Raw genomic sequence first — 17924 nt, 5'->3', positions numbered from 1 at the left:
CAGTAGTGCCCGTAGAAGACGTGGCGCCGGTAGGTATTCAAGTATTCCCCCCACATTCAATTCTAGTCCGACCCAATGTCATCACTGATCGATCGGCTTCTGCCTGACGTTTAACCTATCTTCTTTTTTTTTTTTTTTGTCTCTCATTCCTCCCAAGGCTGATTTTTGATTTCTACTTTCTGTTGCTTTCTGCTCACTTCTGCCTCTCCAAGTGTTTCATCTTTCAAGTTCTATCAGTCTCGCCCGTGGTTCCTCGAAAACCCCACCCTCGGTCCGGAAGTCAGCCGCTCGCGTCATCCACGGTTCACTCTGATTTTGTTCCAGGGGGAATCCGGTGATACTCTCAGAATGTCTCGGTATGATGACTACCGCTCATCAACAGGGACCCTGGACTCTCGCGATCGCTACGATCGATACTCACGGGGTCCCCCCGTGCTCGAAAGACCGCGCTATGCCGAAGAGCGGTTTGAAGCACGCCTGCGTGACGAAGACCGATATGGACCCCCTGCGCGCGCACCTGGGAGACTCTATGAGGATGACCACTTAGACCACTCACTGCCTGCCAACTCTCTTGTGGCGTATGACCGAAGCCGACGCCGTGATGACAGTCCCTCATTTCGGCGCCCCCAACTTATTAGGCGGCAGTCCTCCTTGGACACCTTTGACCGCATACCCCGGCGCAAGATGGAACAACTTGATGCCCGAGCTCGCGCACCTCGCGCTCCCCGTATACCGGTCGTTGCTCCGCCTCGTCCACGGTTCTCTCCGGGCCGTTATCGTGAGCGAGAAGTCTACGAGGATATTAGGATTGCCGAGCCCGAATATTATGGTGATGAAGAGTTCAGAGATATTCGTGACCGAGATATGGTTGATCGTCGCCGCCGCTCTAGCAGCACTGTTCGCAGACATGAGAAGCCTTACCCACGCAAAGGGAAGACCCGCATTCCTCGTCACCTTGCTCATATTCATGCTATCATGGATCTAGGGTATCCATTCAAGGAAGAGGTCAGCGTTCTATCTTCCCACGATCCCGTTGCCGGCTGCTGACTCGAGTAGGGAAGTGTGATAGTCATTCAGAAGGCATTGTCGAAAGAGCAGATCGACGAAGTGCTCAGCTTGAGCCGCGAGTTCAGGCGACCTGACCCTGTGGAAAGTGAGTGGCATCCACCCTCATCTCCTGAAGTTCTTACGAGGAAGAGTCATACTAATTAGAGGCTGCGAACAGCCGAATACATTGACTACTCCCCTTCTCCTCCATTGAGGGAACAGCCACGCGAGCAGGTGACAGAATATTTGCGCGTGGAGGCTTCTCCCCGGACCAGCCAGGCATTAATCGTGGAAGCAACACCTACTCGGCATAGGTCACGGTCGCGCCACCATGTGGATCAGTACGAGGAGATTGTAGAGAGGCCGCGAGTGCAAGAAGTCTCCCGGCGACGAGCTGTATCAGTAAATGATCGTGGTCCTCGTATCGCTCCCGTGGAGTATATCGAGGAGCGGGATTCTACTGCTGTTCGCACGGGCCCGATGGTTGTCGTCCGTCCACGGGAGAGCGATCGCGACGCGAGCGATTACATACGCGATTTGGAAGAGGAGATGAGACTTCTCCGTCTGGAGCGACAGGGTGGAATTGAGATCACTCGGCAACGCGAAACAGATATCATTGACGATAGAGGGAATCAGGAGGAAATCACCGAGACCAGGACGCAGGAGCGTGCAGGTATGCTGCCCTAATTACCACATCTTTTTCGGTGATTCTGACCTTCTATAGAACCCAACTCTCGCATCGTGCGTGCTATGTTGGCAACTCTGACCTGACCTGACCTGGCTTCCTTTCTGGTTTCCTGCTTTACTTATGAGAGAATTACGACGCTATGATTTTTATTTGATTCCAACGTTCTGGGTTCTGGAAAGGGATTTCCGGATTTTTTCTATGTATCTTCTTAGTCAATCTGCAGGTTATTTTAGGCACAATATTGCAGGCTCGAGAGCTTACTCCCACAGGAGGCTACTCCGAATATGCCCCATGAGTTTGACTTACATCTTGAGGTCAGTAAAAGTCCAACAAAGTTCCCAAAGATACAAACGCATTGTATTATGGATGCCTGGTATGTTGATATGTGGCGTAAGTGAGGCGGTGCAAGGTCGAGGCTTTGTCCCGCCCGCGTAGCACATGTAATGATATCCCATCATCACTCCAATCTATTTTCTATCCTCTCTCCCTTTTTTTCGTTCTAACTCAAAAAATTCAAAATACACCAATCATGGATCGAATGCAGGCATTCGGAAAGAACTTCAGGTGAGTACACCGTTGTAGGCCCCTATTCCGCGGTCCCTATCCCCCTCGACTTGTGATCGGTCGCTTTACTAACATCTTCTCGCCTTGTGGTTTTCTGACGGGTAGTGCAAGCTTTACGCCTTTTGCGCAGCGTACCCAGCAAATGATCAAAGAGCAACTGGGCCAAGCCGACGACAAGACCCAGCTCCCCGATGAATATATCGAGCTCGAGAAGCGCGTCGATGCGCTCAAGCTTGTCCACCAGAAGCTGTTGCAGGTGACGTGAGTAATTCCAGTTATTTTCTGCGCTATGGATGACTTCCCCAGTAGGGGCTAACGGGCGCCATCTTGAACAGCTCCCAATACTCCAACGAGGCCTACGACTACCCTCCCAACATCCGCGAGTCCTTCAATGACCTGGGCCGCACTATCAACGAGAAGGTCCAGCTCCTGTCCCAGGCGGCCTCGCCCGCTGAGGCACAAGCTGCCCTGACAGCTCCCCCTTCCGCAAAGCCCCAACCCAAGACCTTCAACCACGCGATTGCCCGTGCCTCCCTTGCCGGCTCCCAGACACTCGCGCAGAGCACCGAGGGCGAGGACCCCCTCGCTACTGCTTTGGAGAAGTATGCTTTGGCCGAGGAGCAGGTTGGCGAGGCTCGTTTGGCACAGGATGCTCAAATCCAGTCCCGCTTCCTGGCTGGCTGGAACACCACCCTTAACACCAACTTGATGTTCGCTGCGAAGGCGCGTAAGAATGTTGAGAATGCTCGCTTGATGCTTGACTCAATCAAGGCTAGCAAAAAGGCCGGTGCTCACGGCGACCTGGATAACCTCAGCGAGGATGCCCGCGCAGAGATTGAGCAGGCCGAGGATGAGTTCGTTGGTCAGACTGAGGAGGCTGTGAGCGTGATGAAAAACGTATGTTGCGATTGAATCTCCCTCTTTGCCCTTTTGTTAGTATTTGAAATCAGTACTGTGGTACTAACGGCGCTTGAAACAGGTCCTTGATACCCCCGAGCCCCTGCGCAATCTGGCCGATCTGATCGCTGCCCAACTTGAGTTCCACAAGAAGTCATACGAGATCCTCAGCGAGCTTGCTCCGACTGTAGATGCGCTGCAGGTCGAGCAGGAAGTAAGTTCTCGGCCACGATCGTTTTAATCCCCCATCATATCTAACCTTGTTTTTCCTAGGCCAGCTACCGTAAGATTCGCGAGGGCGCCTAAGCTTTGTTTTAAATGGACTGTTCCTTCTGTTATCCTTCAGCCTGGCTTCGATTTTGTCTGTTACTCTTAAGCCATGGCCTTGTGTTTTGTATCTAAGCGGCTTTGCTTCTGCGGAGCCAACCCAACAGATCATTCAGTCTGAATTTTTGGACTTGAAACTGAGTCCTCCTATCCACATTCCCTTAAAAGGTCATCTTGTAGCGGAAACGTAGGGTAAATTCCACTTTCACTGATGTATAGATGTCATATGCGCCGCCCGGTCTCGATCCACCGCCCGCCAATTCTGCCTCAGGCGTCAGCATCCCGCTAGCTCCAGGAGCTCCGACATCAACGGAGATACTCCAACTCGCCAGGTCGCCTTTTTAAGCTTGCAACACACCCCAGGCTGCATATTTTACGAAGAAGGCCTGCGATAATCGATTCCCCAATACGCACTCAAAGCACCATCGACCCGATCCCAATCGTGCTACGGTGCACCGAACAATCGATTACTTGTCCGTCCACCGGCGCCTTCAAAGGATCCCGATATTCAAGAACACTCGTGCGGAACATTGATACCATCGACGCAACGGTCAGCCTCATTGTGTTCTGCTCCATAGCTCGCTCACACTTCGCCCACACATTCACATAACACACCGAGTAATCTCCACTCTGGGTTGTGCATTACTCCGGCGAACGAAGATAATAACAAAATACCGGCAAAATGGCAAACGGGTACGTTTCCTTCTTCTTGAAGCCATGACATCGCAATCGTATCTGGCGCCATAGGTCGAAAGTTATCTGGATATGACTGTTCGCATTGTTCAATCTATCCCGTCACGCCTCGACATCCCGATACTTCACTCGATATGGAAACAAAGCTACAATCGCTGACGTGAAATTCAACAGCTGGAGCTTGGTCATTGGCCTGGTCATCATCGTCGCTCTCTCGACAGCAGCATGGTTCCTCAGCCCGAAGGGCGATAACCAAACGTGAGTGCATGCTTGCATGCCGGGTGTCGAGCCCGGCGGCCGTTCCTTTTGAAGATGCAAGCACTGAGAATACTAATTTTGCTATCTTCAGTCTCTTTCGAAGCACGCTCATCCTTACCTGCGTTTCCTGTTACTTGATGTGGGGTATGTTTGTTGATACCAATTCTCTCTATCCATCCATATCCTCGAACTATGTGCACTACATGGAAGATGCTAATGTATTCAATATAGCGATTGTCTTCCTTGCACAGTGGCATCCCCTCATTGCACCAAAGCGGTCAGACATCAGACCTGATCGCGTACCGCAATAGAGGCATTTCATTTTTTGATACCTTGTTGTTTTCGTCAAACCTGTCGAGTGACATTTCGGGAGAATGTTGCTTGAGAGAAGTTGTCTCGTCTCATCTCGTCGTGGGATAGTATTGGATGAAGCTTATCCCATCCCACTCTGCGATATGCGTGGGCTAGACGGGAATGAAGACGCTTTTCATTCCCTGTGCTTAGGCTTGGTAGCGGGCTGCTTGTGGAATTGGTCTGCATTGTGAACCTATGTGGGTTCGTAGCTGCTTCATGTTTTTGTATAGTTCTTGTCCTAGATGGCCTTTTCTTCGCAGCGTTTTATCTGTATGTTTTCGTTTTGGTTCAGTCTAATTATTGCTCGGCTTTCTTTTGTATGGAAAGCATTCATATCATTTTCAGTCACTTGACTAGATCAATACTACTAGGACCCACACCTATGTCTAAAATTGAGGGAGGATGTTGACCATGGAGTTCCCTCTAAGAGTCACTAGACGTAGTGATATGCTTATTGAAGCAACTTGGACGTCAATAAAGGAATATTAGATTATTTCTTGCATCAGGTATCAAACTATTAATATGAAGCACTTCATTAACCAACTCCTACAGCACCCAAGATAACCCTCTGCACCGCCCACCGAGCGATTTGGCCCGCAACGGCAACAGCGACAGCACGCAGATACCCACAGCCAAGTAAGATATACAAAGCCTCGATATTGCTCAGAAGCACCAGGTGTGTATCAACGACACCAAGAGAAAGCAACGAAGATAGCAAGTCAAAAAGCCCCGTCAGATAACTAGTCGACGTGGAATTCTGGAGCGAAGAAGCCATGGTAGCCAACCACGATTCCAGCAATGAAGAAGAACTCGCCGGAGGCAAGGGCGGAGATAAGATAGCTGCTTTCGCAGAAAGGAGCGAAGAGGTTTTCGTCGCGGTAGCGAGCAGGCTCTGATGCACCGCGCTCGGTATCGTAGCCGTCTGGGTCGGGGACCGTATCTGAGCTGCGGTGTGACTGTGCGCTGGGATATTCGAGAGGCTGCCATTGCCGTCAGGACCCCAGATTACCAGCAAGATGGGGAAAAGCTTGGCGCAGCTGCTGACTAGCAGGGCGGTGCTGATTGCTGCTGGGCTTGCGGCTGTTGGAGGGGGCAGGGGTTGAATATTCTGCATTGGGGCTGTTGATGTCCGGCGCAGCGGCGGCGCAGGTCGGGGCGGTGGTCCCACTGATGTGCCTTGCGGGGATGATACCTCGGCTGGAGGGTTGGCCTCGCTAATTGCGCTGGGATTTGGGGTAGGGTTTGGTAGGCTTGTGGGGGCGTTGGCGTGGTTCTGGGTTGGTGGGTTTATCGGCACCGCGGATGGTGAGGGATGGGTTGGCGTAGGGGGTCCAGAGGGGAAGGGGGTGGTATCCTTTGTAGATTTTGTGCCAGGATTAGTGCTGGCATTGTTGCCGTTGTCTGGTCCGCTATATCGGCGCGATTTTGGAACTAAAATTGAGGCCAAAAGGCGCACGGTGAGGTGGTGCGCGAGAGTTGCGGCAGCGTTCAAGCTAAGGAAGAAGAGGTATTGGACAACAATAGGGGCGCGTGACAAAAAGGTCGTTGCGAGGGATGGATCCTTCTCAATGCGTGCCCAGGTTAGGTAGACATCGAAGAGAAGCAGGAGCACTCCTAGCCGAAGTATGGACCGCTAAAAGGCCGGCTTGTCAGCAAGTGACTGACAATTGTTCAAGATGATATTATACACCCACATCGAACTGGTTGTCGTCTCGTCCAAGCCGATTGAACAGGAGGTGTCGGTATACCTAGTTCCACTGTCAGCCAGGTTGATCTCTAACGGGCGTATATATGCTTACCTGGGGCTTAATGAGCACCAAGTCAATGAAGAGCACGACAAAGTCATATTCAACGTATTTGTCGGCAAACCGCTGACAACGCGGGCATTGCGTTAGTCGCACACCCTTGCCTTGAGACCGGTCATCAGCACGGCTGTAGGCACTGTACAGGTGAGAGACCGGATAGGAGCACTCGATGCAAATAGGCATCGTGTTACATCCATCGGAATGTTGGAGGGTCCAGATTGTAGTTGTTCTGTCGCGATATTGAAGGCGGTGAACCCAAGGTACCTCTACCTCTTAGCTAGGGCCTCCATTTGGGCTTAGTACAGCCGTAAGATGCATCTGATTCGTCAAATCCGCTTGCTTCTTCAACTACAATCTATCTTTGTGTAAATCGTCTTTTTTTTCTCTTCATTGCATACCGGTATCGACTGGATGTAAATATCTATAAACAAAGTCCAAGGCTGACACTTTAACCTTGTTTCACTTCTTTACTTCAAAGAAGATTGATCATTGAAATGAGTATGTGGGTAGCATACTTAGTCGCCCGTAGTACTCAGTAGTCATTTCCCTAGGTATACTGCTCCTCTGTATCCGTTCTACATAAGCCGGAGTAAAAAAATGGGGGGTCAGGAAGAGCTATCCAGGTAGAATTCAAGGTAAATACTACTTCCGTGGAGCCAATCCTACTCAGATAAATTGCCATGGCCTATTATCCTATGTATGCACCAGTCTACATCATCGGTCTCAATCGCCAAAAAATGGAATATAGGAGCCAAAAAGAGAAGGAAACTCCGATAGGGGGAATCGAACCCCCGGCTGCCGTGTGAGAGACGGCGATGTTAGCCACTACACCATATCGGATGGGCTTAATAACTTAGAATTTTGAATTCACTTGTGTGTCCACTTACAGTTTAGCGCTCTTTTTCCTTATGCCTCCCCGTGCGTGGTTTTATGCGGAGTGCAGAGAGCTATAGAAGAAGAAGAGAGCTGGAACAACCAATAGAGTAAGAACCGGAGAAGCCGGGATATATCTCTGTCAACATAATTATCTTACCTAGGTAGACTGCGACATCGCCCATGGACGGGCCGGTGGGCGAGGCCCATGGGCCTTTTTAGTAAGCAAAATTAGCTTCACACGTGATTCTTATTGACAGATTTCAAAATATTTAACTAAATTTGTATATTTTATATACTTATACTAATGATTCCGGATTTTTAACAAGATATATATAAACACTACATAGTACAATTGACTATATAACTAGTTTATATATATATTTGAGATAACTTTATATAACGGTGAGTGTAGTGGGCGCACCTATGGGCCTTGGGCCCCTAGGAGGGGCCCATGGACGGGCGATGTCGCAGTCTATAACCTTTTCCACGGATAATTTTGATTAAGGGTTGTTGATTATTATATTACGTCTATAAATCGTCATTGCGTACATGACTATATATTGACAGGCAGAGAATTTAATAAGTACAGCTTTCTCCCATCTCCAGAATTTGACATCAAAATGGAAGACAAGTACCTACCTGCTCTATACTATAGTCTCGGTGTTATAGTCATAGTTATTGTCTATTCCACTAGCTTCGTTCTTGGAAATTGGCAAATACGTCGATGCCATTGTTGTGTCCTTCATGATCTTGTATCGAGTCAAAGGAGCAGTCACCGCGGAGATACCAACCCCTCTCCGGTTATCGATTTGTCTATCGTCACCACAATACCTGATCCCCCAAGATCAGATATAGATAGAAGTACCTCGATCTACGCCGCCGATGACCAGTTCACTTATTCTTCAATTCGCAAAGCCGCGACTATATAGATATGGCAACTCGGTAATCAAGCCTGAAAGGAAGATACCATTTGAACCGCTACTTTTTCTCTTGTTATACTTGCTTCTCCTTCGAATCACTACGCCATAATCGATATATGACCTATCTTGAATCTGGACCGTAACTAGAATAGATTCCTTCGGAATATGTGATTAGGGTTATAGCCACCATAAAGTTGGCATTTAGTAACTCTCTAGGGTTCTTTAGAAAAACTAAGATCTAGATTGTGGTTAGGGTCCGCCAAATAGATGTCGATTGGCTTTATTCCGTCATTTTTACAGCTATTTTCTTCGCGATCTTTAAGGGAAACGTGGAAAGGTGAAAATTGAATGCCCCGCAATATTATATAAAGTGCTTAACCTACGCTAAGAAAAGAGTCAAAGATCAGAGAACTTCTTCTTAGGCAAATTTCTGGGATTTATCTTTACACATTCTCTGGGAATCAAGGTATCATGCAAAATGTCCTATATTAATCAAAATGGGCAAGATCATGATTCGGAGGCGCTGCCTCTATCTGTTAGACGATACGACTATAAAGACAAAGATCAATTTGATCAAATACTGACCCTCGAACGTGAACGTCTGCTCGATTCAATGCGCCATTCTCGTGTAATTTCCGACATCGATACTGGATCTGGCAGGAGCGAACAAGAGCCAACTACTGAGATTACAGAATACATCATCTTCTCCATTGATCCCACTACATTCAACCGGGATTTCCTCAGCTTGGATGCTATCCCAAATTTTTCAATCCGAACATCTTTCAACCCGAATACCAAAACACTCATTGTCAAAATGGTTACTGGCGAGCATACCCAACTTGCCTTCACGCTGCACAGAGCCGTCGATAAGGCCTTAGCACGAATGGGACTTGACGAAGCTTTATACCAATACCTAGGAGTTGATATCGATATGAATGGCCGCAAAAAACAGCCAGATATGGGCTGGGGGCCAAGGCAACCTCTTCACAGCTATCCAAAGCGGCCCTCGGTTGTGTTGGAAGTTATGGTCTCCGAAACGCCAAAGAAACTTCGACAAGATGTTGACCTTTGGCTTGACCCAGTACGAGGAAATGCAAATGTGGTAATTGCAATCAAACTCAGTCGCCGGCGAGCTATGGTCACCATTGACTTATGGAAACGGGATACTGTCGACGGCAAATCTATCAATTCCCAACACATTGAGGTCTCTAAAAACAAGTACGACGAAGTCAAACTTTCTGGAGGTCCCCTCGTCATCCCCTTTTGTCTCCTTTTCCTACGAGATCCTCAAACACCACGAGAAACCGACGTTATCATCGACAAGGAATGGCTACAGATGGTTGCCGAGTTAGGGTGGGAAATGCAATTTTCGAACAGCCATTGAAGAGTTGGTGGTGTGGCCTGGTCTCTACGTTCTTATCTTGAGTTCTTCTCTTACGCTTTAGTTCTAGATAGTGGTGATTCCCAAGGGATTCGTGTAATTCAATTAGAATTATTGATTTCTTGTGATTACTGTCTCAGTGAGTGGTTCACGGATCAGGTTTCTTTCCGCTTTCCGCTTATACTATTCTTATGTTTTCTCATTTTGCTATGGCTATTGCTTCATGATTGGTCTTAAATATTATTTCCATTATCTCGGTACTGTGTTTTTGGATGTTTTCGAGTGGTTGTTTCCCACTCACTTAGCGCCATGGCTAGAGATTGTTCCTTTTTTTTTTTTTTGGCTACGTCGTTACGATATCTCGGTGAATAGGACACGATTTTGTGGACTCAAAACCACGCCGAAATGTGATCATTCCACCGCCATCTCCTATTGCACCATATCGGAAAGGAACTGCAAATCGCTACCTAGGTATTTATAATTCAATAGGTCCATTTGTGGTTTAGCGGTCTTTAGTGCGTCCCTATGCGTACGTAATACGTACATGGGCGGGAAGCTGGAGCGGGAGCTAAACCAAGACAAGAAGATCCACTCTTTAAGCTCCGATCGCGTCTCCCTCTTCAAGCGTATCTTTCTCTCTGACAAGATCTGCTGTCGAATGATTCACCAAGATGGAGAGAGTTGATGCATATCAGCCCGTCGGCCCCAAGGATAAGACGGTTCCGATCATACGGGCCTTCTACGCCTATCTTCCGGAAAATGGGAGGGTCAATTTCCTCCACCATCTCCAGTCACTACAGACTAATCAACAACTGCATGATCATGCTCAGTCATTGATCGACGGCCTAGTGGCACCATTAAGATCGCTGCGCTCGACCCCAAGTAGTTCACCGCGTCTTGGAATGGAGGACTCCATTGATAATATCGCTTCCGAGTCGGCCGGACCGATGCGAAGAGAAGCTCGCCTCAAGACAGAGTGCCTTGCCCGTGATGGCAGCAGATGTGTTGTGACTGGACTTTTCGATGAAGATTCTCTTGACGCAGACAGCACCAGCCCCTCAACATACACAGAATGCGTGCACATCATCCCGTTTTCCCTTGCATCGTGGAGCACGGAGTCTGAAGGCTATGCAAAAGACATCATCTGGACAAACCTTATCCGCCATTTCCCAACTATCCAGGCGATAAATTTTAACCGGCAGAACATCAACGATACTAACAATGCAATGACCATGTCAAGTGAGCTACATCGGTCCTTTGGCCGGTTTGATTTTTCGTTCGAAGAAACATCCCAACCCCACAAATACCGCATTCAAAACTACCGCCCACGACTACGACTACACCTCCCTCGAACCGTTGTATTCAACGGGTATGACCAAAGTTACGATCTGCCGAGCCCCGAGCTTCTCAAGGTTCATGCAATTACCGCGCGTATCTTTCATGCATCTGGAGCAGCGGAGCAGATCGACAAGGCACTCCGTGATCTAGGAGAGCACTGCGTACTAGCAAAGGATGGTAGCACTGATATCTCTTCTATGTTGGCCGTAACAACACTAGGTGTCCTCGGTTCTCGCGCTGACAACGTTCAGCAGACTCGAGCAGCGTTCCCAGATTCTCAAACAAGTGCCCAGAGCGTTCAAAATGTTCAAAATGTGGATAGGCGGTTGGGCGAAGAACAGGCTACCTGCGAGGATTATCCACTACGCTCCTAGACGCGTCTTTGGTTTTCTTTAGTACAACTAATCCAATAACGATCACTCCTAGTGAGACCCAATTTCTCCTAACCATCCAACTAAACTTTCCTAAAATTTCTTCCAAAACCCCGAGGCGGTTTTACAGGAGCACTATAACTCGCCTCTAGACTACTATCCTATGACTCTACTTTTACTAACGGAAATTACGAATTCTTACCTGCGGCATCTATTACCGTGCTTGGGCCCTTTCGATCTCTTACTGTGTTTCTCCCGCTTTTCCATTCTCCTCATCGTCATCCGGGCTCTGAAGGTAAGGCAGTTTTCCTATTATCAACCCCGATCACCGAGGCCACTCTTATTGCGATTTATCAAGACCGAGATCTTAGGCCCTTGGCTCGCTGCACCAACCCCCGAATCTGTCATTGTGTATACCAATCGGTCGGCCAGCTGTGAAACTATTGAGAATGTAGAAAATATTTAGCCTGCGCTATCTCTGGAAAGTCGCTTGTATATATGTAGCGGGACTCTGTCTTCCTATAAGACTAGAAAGGGGGATTCTATCTTGTAGATATCTGAGAAGAATGACCGGGAAGCCCACTGGGAAGCTCATTGAGAAGGCTGCTAGAAGGACCACTAAGAGCCCTGTAAACAGGCACCATGAAGCCGCATCAGCCGCCATCTAGTATTCTTCATATATAAGTCTACAGCCCGGAAAGTTAGAGTAGAGGGACAAAGAAGCTGCCGCGATTAAGATCACCATGGTCCATGAAATGACTGAGGGTTGTAGTTGTCAAGGCATGATTTTTTTCTCATTATTTTCTATTTGGTATAAAAAGCCGGTAAGATATAACTCGATGAAGGTATTTGCAGGGCAAGCAAATTGATCGACTTAGTACGTAGTGAAAACTAGGCAATATCACCAAAGTGACATCTAACATTCCCACTAGAATCCCAGCACGCTAGGTGCTTGTAACCTTTATATTGAAAAGTTGCGAAGTGCGTTCCTACCGCATACCACCGAAGTGGTCGTCCAACACGCCATCGTTACATAATAGCATAGTCACTTCTAGCGTCTACAGAATTTGGCATTCCTTCCAGATCCTACTTAAGATACGAGCAATGTCTGAACCCAATGAAGGTAACTGTGGCCCAGAAGGGCTACCTTTGGCTGTCAGACGGTACACCTATCGAAAGGAAGACTTTTCCCAAATCGTGAATCTTGAACGCGAGCGCCTTTACCGTTCAATCCATCCTATCAAAACTATGTCCAATGCAATCAACAAGGATGGAAATCCAAGTGCTTCCGAGAAGTATGATGATGTGTCTGAATACATCATTTTCTCCATTGATACAGCTACGCACGATCGCGACTTCCTCGACCCGAATATCGAACCAAATCTTTCTATCCGCACCACATTCTACCAAGATATTAATTCACTCGCCGTCAAATTGGTCCTCCACGAGCATGAAGAGCTGTCCGCTGCTTTTGAGCTAGCTATTGGGAAAGCATTAGATTCTATGGGGCTCAGAACATCATTCTACCACTACCGTAATACCACTATTTCTGTGGCCAATGGCTCAAAGGAACCAGATGCAGCGTGGGGCCCAAGAAGACAAGTACCTGGAAGGCCACGTAGACCAACTGTGGTACTTGAAGCGGCAATCACTGAGACGCGCCCTAAATTGCTTTTTGACGTTCGCCGGTGGCTCGACCCGAGCGATGGTCTCGCGCAGGTCGTACTAGCTATAAAGGCAACCCAACGGCGGCCTAAAATTACTATCGAAAGATGGCAGTACGATAGAGTCAACGCAGATATCGAAAATGTCCAAACTATCGAGATCACTGGGAACAGTGAAGGTGGAGAGGTCACAATAAACGGTGGCTCATTCCTCATTCCTTTCGATCTGTTTTTCCTCCGACCTGCAGAGCCTCCTAGGGAGCACGACATTATCATTGATGACCAAACGCTCAAGGAGCTTGCCCAGCTAATCTGGGAAATACAGTTCTCCGATTGATGATTTTACCTTGGCGTGGCTTTGTCTCTTTTTCTACTTTGTCCAGTTGAGTTATGTCTTCTGCATTGTCATCACGCAGATTGGCTTGTAGCCATCGTCTTAAGCAAGAAGTTAGTCTAGGGGTTTTGTTGTTCTATCAAGCCAAGTTATGGCATTGTTGCTACGTTTAGTTATTGGAAGTCAATCCGAACGATGGCACGAATTTGTGAGCTATATTATTAAACAACGTCAAAATACGACCTTATAAACAAATTTCAAGATGCCCACATTCAAAATAAAGATCTAAACCCAATGAGGCTATGAGTATCACCATACATACTACCTACGTTGGTTGGAGGTGAACTAAATCAGAGATCACATAGATATGCTCAGTCTCTTTTGCACTTTACCAGGACATTGACAGCTGATTCCCATCTGGATTTCCGAAATCCGTCGTTCTGATGATGCAGCCTAGCTCCTTGCGCGTATGAAAGAGGCGTTCTGCCACAGTTGTCCCGATCATGTAGGCCCTGGGAACCGCTCTCTTCCAACATATCAATGATTCCCTGGGTTATCGATCCATTCATCGCCCCATAATGAGTTATGCCTCTGCCATTCACATCTTTTGCTTTCACATTGACACCGAAATTTTTCAGGATCAAAATGACTTCATCATGTGGCGTCCAAGGATAAGCCAGCATCGATATATGAGCCAGATTTCTCCCTGATTCATCAGACCACAAGACAGAAGCACCCTTTTTGAGCAGGAAGCGACAAATTGAGGCCTTGTTGATCTTCAGGTCAGATGACCGTAGATAGAGGCTGAGTGGTGAATTGCCTTCTTTATCAAGTTTGTTCACATCCGCGCCATGTTTTAGCAGCGTGCGAATTAGCTTTTTGGAGTCGCCATCTTCTCGAAGATAATGATGCAATATATTCCTGCCGCTTCCATCTGTCTGAGTGCACGGATTCAACCGAGCCATGTTATAGTATTTTAAGAAAAGTCCGACAACGGCCGCGAAGGATTTTCCGGAGCGAATACAGTATTGAAGGGGACTGAGACCTTCATTATCTAGAACTTCAACTGATGCACCTGCAGCGAGAAGCTCTTTGACCATTTCAAATTTTCCGGTGCGACTGGCAAGATGTAAAGGGGTTTGCCCTTTGCGGTTGCGAATTGAGATATTGGGCTTCTTGTTCATCAGTTTTGAGAGATAAACCATTGGTTCACCCCTACCAGACGCAATCAAATGCAAAGGAGCTTGCAGTTGCTCGTCTTGCAGATTGACGTCAGTACTAGGATCCGATATAAGAATTTCCAATACATTTGAGCGTATTTTGAACACCCGTCGATGCACATCATTGGCTTCTTCACTTTCAGCTTCAACCAAGTCGCTGAGAATTTCAATCCGCCATGCGGGGGATGCCCAAGCATCATTGGGATTTGAATCAATATCTTCTTGAATGGCAAGGTGTAACGGAGTCTGGCCATCCTGGCAACACTTATTAGGGTCGGCCCCTTTAGAAAGAAGGTATTGGACCATTTTCGGGTCCCCAATGAGCGCTGCCCAGTGAAGCGGAGTCAGGCCATGAGAAGTCTTGGGTCCATGAGCATTTCTGTCATTGGGTGAGAGTTCATAAGTCCGTCGGCCACATCCTTCTGTTCGATGCCATCTCTTCCTTAGGATGCCGTGATTGACACATGCTCCTGCTTGAATCAAGGCCTCTACTGTTGCTGTGGACCCATTGCGGATGGCGTAGTGCATTGGAATCATGTTCTCCACGTCACATATCTCAGAACAAGCGCCTCTGGCTAAAAGAAATTTGGTGATGCGAATGCTGTGATTTCCCCCGATAGCTGATAGGTGCAGTGCACTGCGATTACAGGAGTCCGTAGCTTCTATTGAGGCCCCAAGATTCACAAGCTCTTGAGCTGGCTCAAGCTTGAGTTTCTTTACTGCAGTGAGAAGAGGTGTCTCGCCATCCATGTCTGTGTACTCCATATCTGCCTTGTATCGCACAAGGAGCGTTATCAAACGTAATTCATCTTGATCAGCAGCATAGTGCAAGGCTGTCTTTCCTTCCTTGTCCGCCCAGTTGACTCCAAGGCCATGGTTCAACAGCAGTTCAGCAGCTTCCACTTGTCCATTTTGAGCAGCCCAGTGCAATGCGCTTTGGCCATAATCATCTAGTGCATCACAAGTTAAGTTTTTGGCAAGAAAGTAACGTAGACATTCTGTAAGGCCAAAGTATGCTGCAGGATGTAGTGGTGGGGTTGTAATTGAACTCTGCTGCTTGCTTCGCCAATTGTAACGATGGGGAAACAGGATCCGGAGAGACTGCAAAATAGCGTTCTCGCTTTGAACAAATCCTTGCGCTGAATCTTTCACTTCTGAGTAGGATATCCGTGCATGATAGCCCCAATTCTTGGCCGCGTACTGGAAAAGTGGGAAGCGTTCAAGATAGTCTTGAAACTGACTCTGAGAGGTAGTAAGCCCAAATTGGAGTGTTTCATGGCGTAAGTATGAGATACATGTATTTGCAAGGTGACCATGAGCGTCCGGAAAGAACTCAGTCCAGTTGTTTTTGAAAAACTCATATCTTGTGTAATGTCGTAGTTGAACAATGCCACTTTGCTCATCAACGGCAATCATACCTGCACACATGGAGATAATGTCATCGATTTCCAAGAGATTTTCCTCGTGGAAACTGTCCTCTCCAAGAGCGGTGGCTAGAGCATGCCGTAGCTCAATTGATCTTAGTGGTTTTGTAGCCCAGACGATCCATGCTAGAACTAATCTCGCTATCTTGGTCGAAAATGGGGGTTGGTTCTCGATTCGCGCCATTCTTTCTCTGTATGCATTCTCCAGAGTAGTAGGAAGCGACTTCAATTTGTCTCGAATCAATTTTGCAGTTGCCTTTTCCCACCCCTGAAGAGATTCGAGGTGAAGTCCAACAAGGAGAAACCTGCAGTGAAGTACTCTAAAAGTGAGCAGGAAGCACAATCAGCATGCTTGCAGTGGGCTCTCACTTACATTCCGTCAGCTGATTTTGTAATAGTGGAAATGACCTCCGACTGAAGTTCGGGTGTTGCTCGAATGGCCCGAAATCCTCTCAAACCGCTCTCCAAGCACGTCGAGATATCGTCTTCATGCGCGCGTACCAATATCCTTGGATTGTTCTGAAAGATCTCTTGAACAGAAGGTATTGATCTAGATGTGACAAGGAGACCAAGATTCTGCCTTCTCTGGAGAGAGCCACAGAAATTCTTCAAATTTTCTGCAAATTCGCCAGGCCATCGGCATTCATCTATGGCATCAACGACAAAAAAGACCCGTGAGAAAGGCGAGACGGCTGAATCCAGAAGGGCGAAAAGTTCATTCTCTGTAGGGCGTCTTTGCTTCTTCTCCAAGGCACCAAAAAGAGATTCCAGGCCACTTAACGGTGACATGTTTTCTTGCAGTAGTTGTCTTAACAAACTTGCAAGGACCGCGTCAATGGTCGGTCTTTCCTGAAATTCACAGTAAAAAAAAGCGATTTTGACAGTCTCATGGGACTCTAGGTGACGTCGCAGTTCCTCGACCACAATTGCCGATATGAAAGTCTTGCCGGCTCCCTCATCCCCAAAGCAAAAAAGCGTACGCTCATCTTGAGGCGTGTCAGAATCTTGAGCGAGCCACTTTCGGAACCTGTCCGTGTCTAAGAACCACTGGCCGGTGTTTTCGTGTCTATCATTCCAAATTTTGGCGTGTGTGACTTCATTATTCTTTGATGACAGCCAATTGAGCATCTTCAAGCGCTTTTTGTCCTCACTAAACTTAAGCATCTGATTGACTCCGTTCGTACATGAAGCCACCATACTTCTGGTTTCTCGAACCACCTGCCTGGTGTATATTAGAACGTGAATCGAGATCATGGCGAAATCAAAAACATACAGGATCGTCTCATTCAGGAAAAGGCTGAAGTGAGTGATCTCCGAGTCAATCTTCTCATGAAAGTAGATGGCTTCTTTGGAATCCCATGTGATCTTCTTCCATGCTCGCTGAATCCGAACTTTTGTGCTGTGGTCGGCACCCATCACGTGTGAATATCTCTCAAGGGTGCCGCGTAATTGCTTCAGTACTTCTCCGCAGTTCTGAGAAAGCACTTTTAGGGATTCTGTTTGCTGATCACTCAAGCTGTGGTCAGGCTTGTAGTCTTCAATGACTCTGAGCACATTGGAAAGTTTTCTGACACTAGAAACTTGTCAAAACAATGATCTGCATATCATAGGAGAGTACCTCAAAGATCCAACTGACTCATCTGCAACCTCTTTGTATTGTATCGGAGCATCTCGAAACTGTTTCCGCAAGTCGTTTGCAAGCTTAAGGATGGCCAAGAAATCGCCTAAGCTGTAGCCAAAGCTCATCATTGGTATCTGACAAG

General features: G+C 47.6%; 8 protein-coding genes across 8 annotated transcripts; 6 read left to right on the top strand and 2 right to left on the bottom strand.

Moving 5' to 3' along the window:
* Positions 1-348: 348 nt before the first annotated feature.
* N7500_010209 (uncharacterized protein) lies at positions 349-1818 on the top strand (the record flags this gene model as incomplete). The annotated part of the gene is made up of 4 exons (XM_056681347.1): positions 349-1005; positions 1057-1153; positions 1226-1720; positions 1772-1818. 4 exons carry the CDS (start codon positions 349-351, stop codon positions 1816-1818), a joined length of 1296 nt encoding a protein of 431 aa, XP_056528729.1.
* A 446-nt stretch (positions 1819-2264) lies between these two features.
* N7500_010208 (BAR domain-containing protein) lies at positions 2265-3502 on the top strand (the record flags this gene model as incomplete). Its single annotated transcript, XM_056681346.1, has 5 exons — positions 2265-2299; positions 2405-2560; positions 2635-3196; positions 3279-3410; positions 3470-3502. 5 exons carry the CDS (start codon positions 2265-2267, stop codon positions 3500-3502), a joined length of 918 nt encoding a protein of 305 aa, XP_056528728.1.
* Positions 3503-4364: 862 nt separating this feature from the next.
* On the top strand, positions 4365-4785 carry N7500_010207 (uncharacterized protein; the record flags this gene model as incomplete). Its single annotated transcript, XM_056681345.1, has 3 exons — positions 4365-4474; positions 4566-4618; positions 4706-4785. Coding segments are annotated over 3 exons (243 nt in total), but the record flags the coding sequence as incomplete, so codon positions are not given.
* A 783-nt stretch (positions 4786-5568) lies between these two features.
* On the bottom strand, positions 5569-6816 carry N7500_010206 (sterol homeostasis protein ARV1; the record flags this gene model as incomplete). The annotated part of the gene is made up of 4 exons (XM_056681344.1): positions 5569-5784; positions 5838-6461; positions 6523-6576; positions 6628-6816. 4 exons carry the CDS (start codon positions 6814-6816, stop codon positions 5569-5571), a joined length of 1083 nt encoding a protein of 360 aa, XP_056528726.1.
* Positions 6817-8907: 2091 nt separating this feature from the next.
* On the top strand, positions 8908-9813 carry N7500_010205 (uncharacterized protein; the record flags this gene model as incomplete). The annotated part of the gene is made up of 1 exon (XM_056681343.1): positions 8908-9813. One exon carries the CDS (start codon positions 8908-8910, stop codon positions 9811-9813), a length of 906 nt encoding a protein of 301 aa, XP_056528725.1.
* A 668-nt stretch (positions 9814-10481) lies between these two features.
* N7500_010204 (HNH endonuclease signature motif containing protein) lies at positions 10482-11522 on the top strand (the record flags this gene model as incomplete). Its single annotated transcript, XM_056681342.1, has 1 exon — positions 10482-11522. One exon carries the CDS (start codon positions 10482-10484, stop codon positions 11520-11522), a length of 1041 nt encoding a protein of 346 aa, XP_056528724.1.
* Positions 11523-12623: 1101 nt separating this feature from the next.
* N7500_010203 (uncharacterized protein) lies at positions 12624-13520 on the top strand (the record flags this gene model as incomplete). The annotated part of the gene is made up of 1 exon (XM_056681341.1): positions 12624-13520. One exon carries the CDS (start codon positions 12624-12626, stop codon positions 13518-13520), a length of 897 nt encoding a protein of 298 aa, XP_056528723.1.
* Positions 13521-13888: 368 nt separating this feature from the next.
* N7500_010202 (uncharacterized protein) lies at positions 13889-17910 on the bottom strand (the record flags this gene model as incomplete). The annotated part of the gene is made up of 4 exons (XM_056681340.1): positions 13889-16481; positions 16535-17383; positions 17435-17734; positions 17798-17910. The coding sequence occupies 4 exons, from the start codon at positions 17908-17910 to the stop codon at positions 13889-13891; spliced, it is 3855 nt and encodes a 1284-aa protein (XP_056528722.1).
* Between the last annotated feature and the right edge of the window lie 14 nt (positions 17911-17924).

Source organism: Penicillium coprophilum (assembly GCF_028826855.1).
Source record: "Penicillium coprophilum strain IBT 35676 chromosome Unknown utg000006l_segment0_segment0, whole genome shotgun sequence".
Taxonomy (NCBI): domain Eukaryota; kingdom Fungi; phylum Ascomycota; class Eurotiomycetes; order Eurotiales; family Aspergillaceae; genus Penicillium; species Penicillium coprophilum.
The sequence above is the reverse complement of the archived record's forward strand: the minus strand, read 5'-3'. Positions and strand labels throughout refer to the sequence as shown.